Source organism: Zalophus californianus, chromosome 7, assembly GCF_009762305.2.
Source record: "Zalophus californianus isolate mZalCal1 chromosome 7, mZalCal1.pri.v2, whole genome shotgun sequence".
In the NCBI taxonomy this organism is placed as follows: Eukaryota; Metazoa; Chordata; class Mammalia; order Carnivora; family Otariidae; genus Zalophus; species Zalophus californianus.
This window is the reverse complement of record NC_045601.1, coordinates 34,553,035-34,566,816: the sequence shown is the minus strand read 5'-3', so window position 1 is coordinate 34,566,816 and position 13,782 is coordinate 34,553,035. Positions and strand designations below refer to the sequence as shown.

At 36.4% G+C, this 13,782-nt stretch overlaps 1 protein-coding gene across 8 annotated transcripts in view; it reads left to right on the top strand.

Annotated features, from left to right (window-relative positions):
• The window catches only part of LAMA2 (laminin subunit alpha 2), a 615,089-nt gene that overhangs the window by 520,749 nt on the left and 80,558 nt on the right, over positions 1–13,782 (top strand). For 4 of the 8 annotated variants that reach the window (XM_027602582.2, XM_027602583.2, XM_027602579.2 and 1 more), the window contains 4 exons: positions 996–1,098; positions 9,785–9,901; positions 11,737–11,958; positions 13,545–13,550. In XM_027602582.2, coding sequence (XP_027458383.1) covers positions 996–1,098; positions 9,785–9,901; positions 11,737–11,958; positions 13,545–13,550 — 448 coding nt within the window. The remainder of the gene's footprint in view (positions 1–995; positions 1,099–9,784; positions 9,902–11,736; positions 11,959–13,544; positions 13,551–13,782) is intronic. The other 4 variants (XM_027602581.2, XM_027602580.2, XM_027602585.2 and 1 more) reach the window with 1 other exon arrangement.

The following is a 13,782-nucleotide window of genomic DNA, read 5'->3' as shown; positions in this document are numbered from 1 at the left end:
CAGTAGAGCTGTTAGTATAAGACCTGAAAATAAATTTTACCGCAATAGTCACAAATTCTATGATCTTTCCTAGTTTAATGCTCAAATAATGTGACTGGTTAAAAAAAAAAAAAAAGTGACAGAGGCATTGCCGGTATCATTTGGAGTGTTATGTCTGGGATAACCTGAATTCAGCTTTATAACTTCAACAGTAAGTTTAGCATTCTCTGGCTCTTCTTGCACCTGAAATACTTTTCCAATTTAAACTTTACACTAAGATCCTGTTTAATTTATCTCTTGGTATAAATGTATTACATGATGATTGCTGAGGAACAAACACTATTAAAATGGACCCCTAGACATTAAGTTAAATGATCCCATTCCCATATCATTCTTCTATCTTTGTGTCATCTTTTTTAATCTAAGCCTCAACAAATACATCTTTGCTAGGAGATGATTGTAGCTCAGAGATTGTTATTTAGAAGATTTTGTTTTGCTGTAGTGCTTGGAGACGTGTTTTCAAAAGGAGCGGTGTTCTTCCTCATTTGAAGGGGATAGGAACTGCTCCCCCACTTATCACATAACTCAAGTAAAATGTGCTTAGGGATAAAGTCAGTAGATGTGTTCAGTCCTTAATATGCTCAACCATTCTATAGCATTCAGTACCAATTATGTCCTTGCAACACTGCCAACCATCATGCTTTGAGTCACTTCTGCATCCCTTGGTTTCTGTAATATCATGCTCTCCTGGTTTCTCTTTGCCCTCTAGAATCTGTTATCTTGCCAGTGCCTACCCCTTAAATTAAAATTCCTAAGGTTTCTGTTCCAGTTGTTCCCTCTCCCAATAAAGAGTCTCCTGACTTTAATCGCCAGTATGTGCTGATAATTTATAATTCTACGTCTGTAGCCCAGAATGCTTTCCTGAAAGTAAGCTCTGTATGCCAGCTGCCCGCCAGATATGTCTACTCCATAATTCTGTGGGTTTTGATATGTGACACTTCTTTTACTGTCCACAGGCAACAGGTCCTCAGGGTTCACTAAAGGAAGGTGCCAAAGGCTCTCTTCAGAAAAGCTTTGGGATTCTTAATGAAGCCAAGAAGTTAGCAAATGCCGTAAAAGGTTAGTGTGACCTCTCTTTGTTATTATTTTCAGGCTAATCATAGTTCTATTTGGTAGGATATTTTATTACACTATTGGAAAAGTGGAATTGTTTCACTAGAGTTTTTATGATGGTTTTTATTATTGGGATTTAATGCAAGTAAACTATCTCACCAGTTTTATGCCATTTTATCATCACATCTCATTTTGCATTGGGTAATATTTCATAATTTTTAGACCTAATTTATATAACATCATTTCACTTATATCTAAAGTACGGTGACTTGTAAATTAAAGTATAACAAGTTTTTAAGAGTACCAAGCCCCACTTGTTTTGGCTTCAGAAATGACAGTCAGAAAGGAATGAGTTAGGCAGATGTAGTATAAATGTCCTTACGAAATTTTCAATTTGTTAGTGGTCACGTTTCCTGAAAAGTTTTCACACTTTTTAAATACATTCTTCTTGTATTTTCTTCCTAATTCAATCATCAAAGTGTATAAAATATCTACTCTAATCCATTAGGGGTTTTTGCATTAAAAATGTATTACTCAATATAGCTGCTCTCTAGGTAAGCTATCATATTTATTATTTCATTCAAATATCTCCTGTTTCTCTCTGCAGCCTCATTCCTTGCCATTTTCTGGCTTGCTTCCATCTCCCCAACTTCCTGAAATATTCATGGTCCTTCCAAAACATACTACTATTCCAAGCCTCCGTATTTCAGAGTGTTAATCCTTCTCTTTGGAATGCCTCTCCATCTTTCGTTCTTTTTCGTATAATTACATTTACCAGACCTTCAAGATTAAGCTCAGATGTCATCTTCCCCAGGAACCTTGACACCCCATCTGAACCACATGCCCCTTCTCACTGCGTACCTTTCTCACAGACTTGTCAAACTGCAACCATGTACTTAGAGTCCATCTTCTTGAGGACGGACACGGGATCTTCTTTTTAGCGTTGTTTTTCTAGTGTATAATATCACAGGGACTAGCTCAAATCAGGAAATAAGCATATTTTTGAGAAGAACGGAATGGTATTGGTCTTTGCTAACCTTAGAAAAAGAAGAGGTTTTATAAGCATTTATATTTGTCATGCTTTAACTAATTGTCCGTGGTCTCTAATAGAGGCTGATAGGAGATTACAACTTCTGGTATCCGTGTGATGGTATTTTGAGAGCAAAATGCTTTGGACTGTGTGTCACAGGTGGAAAAAAAAAAACCCTGTACACATGATTTTGTGCAGGAGCTTGCTCTTACTCTAACCTCAAGAGTAACTGTAGAGTCAAAACCTATTTTCCTCTAGGGCAAGTTGAGTTGATCTCATTACTTTGTGGCCACTCCTTCCCATCCAGTGCCTTTGCCCAGCGCTAGGAAGGATTAAGGTGAGGTGAGTGAGGTTAGGTCGTGCAAGTATAGGGTGATGTCCTGTATTATTTAAAAGTTTAATATTTTGTTCATCATTGATCTTTTTTGAATCCATTTTAATCTTTTTAAATACTGCATTAAAATATTTTTGATTACTGAGTGTTTGGTGTCCCTTTAAATTTTATACCTGAGGTGAATGCCTGAGTCACCTGCCCTCACTCCCTGCTCTGCCCTCACCTATATTTCCCCCAAAATACTGGCGTTATAAAAATAAAGAAAGAATTCCATTTTCAGAGATTTTTTTTTTCCAAAAAAAAAAGAAATCTGAAGACAGGCCTGGTGGAAAAGGTTAGGAGACAGAAATGTTCATTAGTTTAAATGTTGGTTTTTTTTTTTTTGTACTTCAGGTAGTACATTATTTAAAGTAATGAAAACCCACAAACTACTCAAGTAATAATTTCTCCAAAAATCCAAGCCAGGGCTCTGACGGAGATGGGAATGTTTTCTTGCTACATTATGACATTCCCCTGATTTGTGGCCAATTACACAAGTTATAAAATGGCTGTTAATCAGGGAAATGCCATATATTACCACCAGGAACTGCTGAAATAGGCCCTACAGAGCAAAACTCTTGACAGCAGCTATTAAAATAGAGATTTAGTCATTTCCCTTTCTCTGGTGCCTGGAGTTAGAAGGAATAAAAATGGTGAGGCCAGTCTACCCTCCGTATTTCTAATTTGTTACTTGGTTCAATTCAGTATAATCCGGTGAGTTCATGCTTTAGTCACGAATGACTTAGTGCTGCTCCCTGCCATTTTTATGCTGTCCTTGCCTTGAGGGAGTCTGAACTTGCCAGGAGCAATTTGTTTTGCTTTTTAATTTTTGAATATACATTTGTTAAAAGTCAATTTGCCCTTGTACGCATTTGAAATTTGAAACCAGTCTACACTGCACTGATTGAATGTCTACGGAGGTTAAAATCATGTCCTTGATAGATACGGAACTTGGGACAAATTGATGATCGAGAGAGTTAGAAGATGAATTAATACCAGCAGGTGAATTAATGCTCCTTTGCAGATTGACAAGAGAGTTTGTCAATCAAATGGCCAGTTGAGGTTCTCACGGAATGTGTACAAGGCAAGGAATGAAGCAGAGGATGGTATATTAGAAGCCTGAGAATACTAAGAATTTACAATTATATACCGTATCTTATATAGAGTAACTTCTCAATATTATTTACTTCTTAATTTATCCCTAATTTTTGTCTTTGCCCAAGTAAGTGAAATCATTCAATTACTAAGGAGCAAATAGAAAACATTTCTGTAAAATGGATGACACTCCTATGAAATAAAAAGATCAATTCCCAAACCCAAAAATACTGACTCAGTGAACTGCATGACACATGGTACTGTCCAGCACAAAGAACAGTACCAAAGTTATTCCACACATTATCTTTTAACAAATTAATCAATGCTTTTCTTCTATACTATGATCCTCCAAACACTCAGGCTTTCAGTCTAGACAAGTGTATCAGAAAGGTTCTGCCTTCATGAATGTAATACAGTTTCATTGACTAACCTGGTAAGATTCTGTTATTATTTTAGATTAGAAAAAAAAAGAATAAACAGGAATACTGCAGTGCTGTTAAACCAAAGTATGATGCAGGATTTAAATTTTGTCCAAAGCCTTCTTTCATTATTAAAGATATACTCCTTTTGACTTCACTTACTACCACTTGCCAGAATCAGTCTTTCTGAAGATAGACATGTGAAGGACAAACAAAATCCGTTCCATGGACAAAAAACAATGTTGGACTAAATGGATGAAATCAAGCTTGGATCCCCTAGCTGACCGTAGTGTGGAGAACAATACAGTCTTTTCCCAAAGATATTGCCAATTCCTCATACAGAGCTGTAGTTCCTCCTTTGGAGTGTGAATAAAGAAATAAAGATAATAAAGCCAGGTTGGAGTTGGTTGAGGAGTTAAAATGAAAAGTGAAAAAGTAGTGGCAGACATGGAAAGGGAGAAACTATTGGGCCAGACAGTACTTGTCTGGTTCTTTTCAAGGTCTTTTAGAATACCTTGCTGGCCAGAACACAGTGAGCCTACAGGCCCACAGTCAGGCTTCAGAGCTTGTCCTAGCGGAACTGTAAGCAGGTTTCAACTTCTGGCCATTTTGGTTTCTCGTTACCCTTGCTGAAGAGAGGATTCGCCTCATCTCTATTCTGGTTTCTTAAGTCTTTGGAGATCCTGCCACCAGACAAGCCCCCCCTTCCCTCCTCTCCTCAGACTTTTCACTATGACCCTCTCTCTAGCGGGAGGAAGAGCACATTCAGTGGCAGCTGACGGTTACTGAGGGCCGGTCAAGCACTGTGCCCGTGATGAACAAGACCAAATTTGGCCCTTTGAGATCAGGACAAGGTTTCTCCGTAACATGCCTCCCTATAAACCTGCCGACCAAGCGATCTCAGAGGTTCCCATGCATGGTCACTCTAGTGCACTCTGGGCAGAAGAGGCAGTCAGAGACAGGACACATCCCAAACTTGTGACAGCAACTGGAGAAAGGGAAGCATGGGAGTAAAGTCATGAAAGGGGGCTAGAAATACAAAAAAGTGGCAAAACTGGGCATAGCGACCTCATTGAGTCAATTGACAGGAGGCTGGGGACAGGAATCGGGGTCTCACTTTCACCTGGCTTCCTTCCTTATGCAGCTGTCCTTCCTTCAGCAAGGCCCCAGATTCCTGCCCTGGGTCGTGGGGTTAATTTAGGGGACAGACTCTGGATATTTTAAGATTTAGAAATATTAAGCAGGCAAAGGACTAGATAGGTGAGTGAAAAATTATAGTAAAGTGACCTGAGGGAAGCTGTACCTCTTATGTTCTTAAAATATGCAAAGATGATAATACATAATATAATACAATAAAATTGAAAATTGTGTCAAGCAATCATATATTATGTAATTTGGTAGATTTGGCCACCTCTCGTATGTAAAACAAAATCATTTGAAGAAACACCAACAATCTGAATGCACCCCATTTATATAGTGGCACCAACACTTTAGGCCACATTAGTCTGTCTCCAAACCTGATGCTTTTACCTACTGCTGGGCAAAAACACTGGGCTTCTGCCATAGTCCAGAGGGTTGGCACAGTGACATTCACGATCCTTACAAATGCTTGATCAATGAATAAGTGGATGAATACCCAAGTGTAGCCAAAATCTCTCATTATCAGGAAGGTCACAATCAAGATATTTTACATGACCTCATGCCGATTCCTTGCCTATTTCAAACTTTCTGCTTCAGACCTACACAGAGAAATGCTGCAGAGATTAACCTGTTCTCTAGTTTAGAAGGTGCCTCGACAACAAAACATGAAACACATTTGTAACAAATACAAGTTATGTGGATTAAATTCTTCTTTTACAAAGAAATCCTAAAGAGAGGATATTCCTTCATTTTTTGGTAAAGAAGCAAATCAGAAGTGATAACGAGTCCATCAGAGTATTGGTTCATAATAAGACAAATGTCATGGTAATCAAGGAGTTCACTGCAAAATATTATCTGAATGGCAGTTTGGCAGTAGATTCCATTTAACCAGACCCCTTCAAACTTAATAGCCATTCTGTGAATTTCACCCTTGTGAATGAGAGATTCTCTTGAGGTATTCGTTTGTGCCTAAATAAAAAATAAAAATTGCATTTGAAGAACTTAACTAGATGAGTTTCTTTTCTTTTTTTTTTAAGATTTTATTTATTTGAGAGAGAGAGAGACAGAGATATCGAGAGAGAGCACAAGCAAGGGGAGGAGCAGGGAGAAGCAGGCTCCGTGCCGAGCAGAGAGCCCGTCATGAGGCTCGATCCCAGGACCCCGAGATCATGACCTGAGCTGAAAGCAGATGCTTAACCAACTGAGCCACCCAGGCGCCCCTAGATGAGATTCAATAGTCAACATTTCAGTAAAATCTATAAAAAGCATTCTTATATTTAGTTGAAACCTGTTTCAACATCATTGAAAACTGGTAATTACATCAGGGCAATCATCGAGCCGATGTGAATTAGTTACCATTTACTTCCGGTCATAAATCCAGTACTTTCTCATATACTTCCAAAGATTTATTTCTCATATCAGTCATATGAAGGAAGGCACTATCCTCGTTTTATACACACAGAAAGGGAAAAATGAAATGGCATCTGAACCCACCTCATCTTCCACTTCTCAGTCATTGCACCGCACCGCATTTTTAATGACGAGAATTTTGTACAAGAAGACATTATTGATGATGACAGAAGTAACATAATAGCTTTATTTTGAGATATTACATAACATAGCTCAACGTTATCAGTTCTAATTTAACTAAACTGTCATTCATATTCAGCCTGGCATCAGGAACATGGTAAATGAATAAATGTGTGCTCTGAGTGGCAGTGACTTACAACTTTGGTGAGTTTTATTTTGAATATGTCTACCCTGTACAGTCAGTGGACAGGCAACAAAAGGAACTGATATCACCAGGAATGTTCACAGTCGACCCTTATCGCGCTGCTGCTTTCTCTCACCGTATGAGCTCTGTGTCTGCCAAACCCATTGACATTTGTGTTCTAATGTGTGAGGACACGATGGGAAAGGGAGAACCAAAGCGGAAAAAGCATGTGTGTGTAGCCTTTGAGGTTTGGTGGGTGTGATATCTAGAGAGGAGATAAAGAGAAGGTCTTAACTACAGCTACGGGGTATGAAAGCTGAAGAAGTGAGAGGAAATCCTATAAAATATCGCTATGAATTATAAATCGGATCCGTGTCTTGTTCTCCAAAATTTACAACTAAAGGATCAGGTTGGATGTTCTTTAACTATTAATAATTCTGTTTCTTTGGTCATGTTACAGTTCAAACTAGGTCAGATGCAATCTTCCTTACATGTCAGCTATAGATAAACTGTGCCTCATATCTCTTTTCATTTAAAGCCAACCTTGGAGGGCTTCTTTTTGGGGATTTTCATTGCTATGGTTTCGCAGGTTTTCCATTTTGAAATCTGCAGTACTTTTCTGTACACAGCTTCTACTCACCTAATTCTATTGACAAAGCTATAAAGTGTTTAGATTTGGTTTTAAGGAATTCCAGAAACTACTACTTCAGAAAAAATGATCGGAGCGTAGGAGAGGATCCATCAGGAAGGAATCCGAATCAAATAGGTGAAACATAGAAATCAGAATGGGGTCAGAATATTCACATTCTGACCCGAGTACAGAAAGCAGAGGATCAAAATTACTGCTTTGGAACTTGAGAAATAGCAGCAACAATGTTCTTCGGATCAATCTCTCTTCTGAATAATTAGCCTGACTATTCAGCCAGTATTTGCTATTCGAATGCATAAAATAGTATAAACCAAGTGATGTCCTTGAAATTAATAATGGTTCTTTCACTGTACATGAAGATCTTGCTTGTCAGAACATTTTGAATGCTTCTTTATTTAAAAAATCAAATCCAATCAAGAAGCTAAGAAATAAAATTTCTACTGTTCCATTTCCTTAATTGATGAAGACTTCCAAGGTAATATTGAAAGAACAGCCCTTTATTCTCAAGGAATTCATATAGCGATCACAGTCATAATCAGACTGGCTTTCTCTCTGAAAGTAGACTTTCAATAACCTATCCAAAGATTTTATTTTAGTACAAACAGTGAAAAAGAAAGATGCATCATGATTGACAGAGGTGAAAAATCTAATTACTTGGAAAGTATATTTTGAGGCACTGGAATTGAAAATAATAACATCTTAGTGACTGAAATGGACATGATGTTTTCGAACAGTGCTTTGCTAAGATATTTTATGCTTTGTTTTTCAGTGATGTCATCAGGTCTTTGGCTTGGAACTTAAAGGCAGACGTGTTAATCTGTAGTATGTGCTTGCATTACTATTGTATAACAGTGGTTTAATCTGTCTGCCTATAAAAGCCTTATATGAAATGAAGTGGCTCATTAATTAACATGTTCAGTCCTCTTTTTCACAGCCAGAGTGCTGATAGTTAAGAATCCTTCATCTTCCTTTCCCTTTGCTCTTCTCCCCGGATGAAGGCCAGTAAAGGGCAGGGATCCTTCTCAAGGTGACAGGGGCCCACTCAGTTCCCCTGAGAAGTCAGGTGCACTGCCTCTACAAGGGATCTGCATACAAGCAAATGCATACAAGCAAAGCATACAAGTAATTGAGGACTCTGCCTTTTATTTATGTTTTGCGTTTCTGTAGAGCTAATTTGAAGGATCAGCCTGCATCTCCCCAGGAAACAAATATTATGGCAAAATAAACTATGTAAAATATTTTTTAAAGAAATGATCTGCTTTATCCAGTCAGGAAAGGTGAAAAGTATTATAGGAAGCACAGAATTTTATATCTTTCATTTATTGAATTCCACTTGTCACTAATAAATAGTGTTTGAAAAAAAAAAAAGGCAGATTTGGTCTTAAGATACGTTTGCAGTTTGATGTGTACCTAAGCAAAATTTCTAAACTTCTGTTCTTCTATCAGCAGATTGGATCTTTGTTTTCTTTCCCCTAAAAGATTTTATAACTTTTACCCTTTATATTGTTACATTCAAACTCTGAAGCTCTCAGTTGCTATTATAATACAAACTAACCTAAAGTTTGGGCAATGTTAAAAACTAGTGGAAAGAAGTTGAAAAATTTACACTTGTAATATTAAATTATCTCCAGTAAGTGATTTTTTTTAATGTTAAAGAAATCATGCTAAGGTAGCAAGAAATAAAAAACCTCTAAAAAGCCTATTTGAGAGCAATTTATAAAATATTATTTTCTCTATTTAACAAAAATACCAGTTTATCAGAAATGCACTAGAAGTTGTTTTTTCATTCATTTTAAACTATGTATTAATGTGGTATTTATTGAAGTTGGGAGAGTCTACTTAACAGTCATATCTATTTGAGATTTTTAAAAGCTAATCCAGTGATCCATTTTCGTGAAATTTTTAAAATAAGTAACACTAATGGGAATAATGTCAAGAGGGCATCATTACAAATGCAATAAGCGATTGAATCTTTTGCAGTTTTTTTCTCAATAGAAAACCCTCAAATTAAGTCAGATAAAGATCAGATACTGAGAGGAAAACATAGCTGTTGAACCTGTTGAAGAGTGAAATGGTCATTTCATAAACACCTATTTTATATTATGATCTGAAATGTATTTATTGATAGATGCCAATAAATTAAAGGAATTAAATCAGTTCTGCTTTTTATAAACCTTATATTAAAATCATCTGAAATTACATATCCATATCAGACATGTGTAAACTCAGATGATTAAAATTGTTTTATTCTTTTTTTGTTTTCCATTCACAGAAAATGATGACTATCTGAATGGCTTAATAACCAGATTAGAAAATGCAGATGTTAGAAATGAGGATCTCCTGAGAGCTTTGAATGACACTTTGGGGAAGCTGTCAGCCATTCCAAATGGTAAGCACTTGGGACACTGCAAACTGTGTCAGTTGACCTGTACTATTAAAGAATGTCCTAACGTTTACCATCTTTTCTGACATTTCACTTGGACCGTTGTCAGGAAATTAGATATTGGTTTTCTTACTTATGAATTTTTCCTTGTGAGAATGAGAAACTAAGCCATACTTTACCCTGTGATATTTCTTATGCTTTGTTACCCTAGCTGACATCCATTGGTATATGTTGCAAAAAGGAAAATATAGCCATCTTATTATTTTACTGTTCTTCCATGTGTCAGCCCATAAAATCTTTCTAATAAGATTATTATTATTATTACAAATAATATTGTTTGTAATCTCATGTTAATGGGAAAGTATGAAATCACACGGGTACTGTTCTCTAAAATGTTGCTCTGCTACAAAGTCACAGGGGGTTATAATACCGACATGACAGATGAGAGCCTTTCCCCACATCATTCTTTACTTCTTTTTTGGTTTTTTTTTTTTTGAGTACAGTCGACACACAATGTTACATTATTTTCAAGTGTTCAACATAGTGATTCAGTGAGTCTGTAGGTTATGCTATACTCACCACAGGTGTAGCTCCCATCTGTCCTGATACAACACAATTACAGGATCATTGGCTATATTCCTTAGGCTGTGTATTTATTTCTTTGACATATTCATTCTGTAACTGGAAGCCTGTATCTCCCGCCCCCCTTCCCCCATCCTGCCCCTCCCCTCAACAGCCCTCCCTCTGGCAACAGTCAGCACATCTTTCTTGGCAAAGTTCAGTTCCTTAAATGTTTCAGCTTTGAAAACATTAATGGCTGAACCATATCTGTAATATCTTCCTACCTATTGTAAGTACTTGACGTTATTGTTTGGTATTAGTTCCTGAAAACACTGTCCTTTATATTTTAATAATGTGATACAATAATAACAAAGTCTGCTAATGTTTACTGAGTGTTTATTCAATATGCTTGTTAAGTGTATGTAATCCTCACAGTAATCCTACAAAATTAATAGTGTTATCCCCACTTTACAGGGGACAAACTGAGACACAGTATCATGCTAAGGGAAATAAATCAGAGAAAGACAAATACCATATGATTTCACTCATATGTGGAATTTAAGAAATGAAACAGAAGGCTGAAGGCCATTGTTAAAAGTAGTGTATATGAGATTTGAACCCCACAGTTTAACTCTGGAGCCTGTGGCCTTAACCACTAATCTACACATACTAGTAGGCATCTGTATGTTCAGTATATGTTTTTTATACAAATTATGATGAAGGAAACTAATGCATACATTTATATAACACAGGAAATATTAATGATTTTTACTCTTTCAACATTAAAAAAAAAAAACTAACTGTCCAGGATTGCTTGTCATCTCTTTCAGTAGTAAGGACATACCTGAAAATTTCCAATGCTGAAAACAAATATAAGTACATAAACACAAGGTCTAAAATACCTGAGAGAGTCTCTCCATCTTTAAGTTGAAGTACATTCATTCATCATTCCCCCTTCGGAATGTGCAGATTAAATCTTAAACCTAGTTTTGACGAAACTATGATTTGTGGATAAATTTCTCTCCGTAATATGTTCAGCAGCAAATCACAGTATACCCTTCCTTATACAATGAACATTTAGAATAATCACTTTGCTATCTTAAGAGCTAATCAGGTATTCATAGCAAAGGTCCCTGGGAAAATTTAATTTAGCTAAAAATTTACTTTATTTGCTCCAACCGAATGAGACAAAGTTCAGCCTTTCCCTTTGTGCGTGTGCCCCTGAGGTCGGCCGGCTGCAACCTCCCTTTGACAGGCGTGGTGCGAGCCACTAACTCCAGACTCTTTGCTTCGTTCCTCATACCCTCTCCTGCCAACAGACACAGCTGCTAAACTGCAAGCCGTTAAGGACAAAGCAAGACAAGCCAATGACACAGCAAAAGACGTATTGGCACAGATTAAAGATCTCCACCAGAACCTTGATGGCCTGAAGAAAAATTACAATCAACTAGCAGACAGCGTAGCCAAAACAAATGCTGTGGTAAAAGATCCTTCGAAGAACAGTAAGATCTCCTTTTTCCTTTGATTATGTCATGTGTTTCTTCACACTATAAAAAGACCCTAGACTCCTAACTTGTAGAGGTGGAGGAGACCCCAGAGCAATGTTGTCTGCTCTCCTCATACACTGGGCTCAGGAATTGAGTGGCTAGAATCCAAGTCCCCAGGCCCTGCACTAGTGCTTTCTTCATCCACATTTTGTCCAGTCAAGAGGATATTCAGAATTATCAAAATCTGCATGATTTTTGGTATAGGGATGCCAAATACTGTTTTTTTTTTTGCCAAATACGTTTTTAATCCTTCAGTGTAATTGAAAATGCAGTTGTACTTGGGAAATTATATCCTCTGAGTTGGTGAAGTTCTATGGAACATAGAGGTCAAGGCGCATACTTACCAGGAGGCCTCTTAGAACAGCGTATTAAAATGGTATCAACCTGAAATGCATTAAAATTCAAAAATAATAATTTATTATTTAAATTTACATGTTTAAATGTAACTTCCTGTTTTCAGGAAGTTAAAGTATCTAGTTTATCAATATTTCTTCACAACTTTTGTGTATTACATTAAATTATAGCAAGTTAATAAGGATTTACTGAGAAAATATGGTAGAACTTAATATAATGATAATTTAAATTATTAGCTGTAGTCAATAAACATTATGATTTTTATAGTCTTTTTTCCATTCTTCGAAGTGATGCAACATTATCTTAGTATGTGATTTCGCCAAAGGAGAGACTTGATTTTTTTTGTACTTGTCCCTCTGAAGAGACTAGCCCTCTATTTATCTACCAACATTTCCATTGGGTATCCACATGTTGGTAGCGTGAAATAACAAAACCACTGTTATAGACGTTAGGTGTTCTATAATTCAGGTGCTGATTTTTCAGCACCATTGCCTCAAATCAAATGCTAATGTTGCTACAAAATAGTAAATGCTACTAGCATGATTCCTTAAAGAGCAAGGAAGAGTGCAAACATATATAATGTGGATTTCAGAGCTAGGGAGGATTTATAATTTGCCATTTCTTATAAAAAAAAGAGGCCATACAATCATTTTTTTCATTTTTTCTTATATAAGCCCAGAGTTAGCTGTTCTCTGTAGTTCAAAGATTCCATCCGAATAAATGGTTCCAGTGCATGCCAGATCACAATATCTCCCACCCCACAAGTGAAAATAAGTTTTAAAGTCATTCTCTTATTTTATAATTGAAAATATTATTCCATTCAATTTCAGATTGATTCTCAACTGATAGTGGCCTCTGCATAATATTTATCTTTAACTTTTTGACCCTACCCTCTATCTAGAGATAGTTACCTGTAATACTAATTCAACGGGGTCCATTTTCTATCTTATTAGAACATCATAATAAAGTTTCTTTCAATATGAACAATAGCCTACCGACTGACATGTGTTTGTGGATTTTTATTTGATCACACTTGTTTTACTTAAAAAAGGGTGCATTTGTAATTAGTACCTGTTGTGAAAAGTACCATTTTTTTGATAATCACTGCTTTATAAAATCTATAAAAATATTTCCTCATGAATTTTCTAATTTCTTTTTGTTTTGCTTCCATATGAAATTACCTGCAGAAATCAGTATGTATATGCTTACTTGCATACTTTTCAGTAACTTTACGCTTGACTGCCTATTGCAAATGCTTCAGCTTTGCATGTTACCATGTTTTGGTATTGCTTTAACCTTATATAGCTATTCTTTCCAGTGTCACAGTATTAATATTAGATATATTGAAAAAAGACATCTGTTTTTACAAAACGTTAGCATGTGGATGTATCTGATATAAAATGCTTTCAATGGTATTATAGAAAT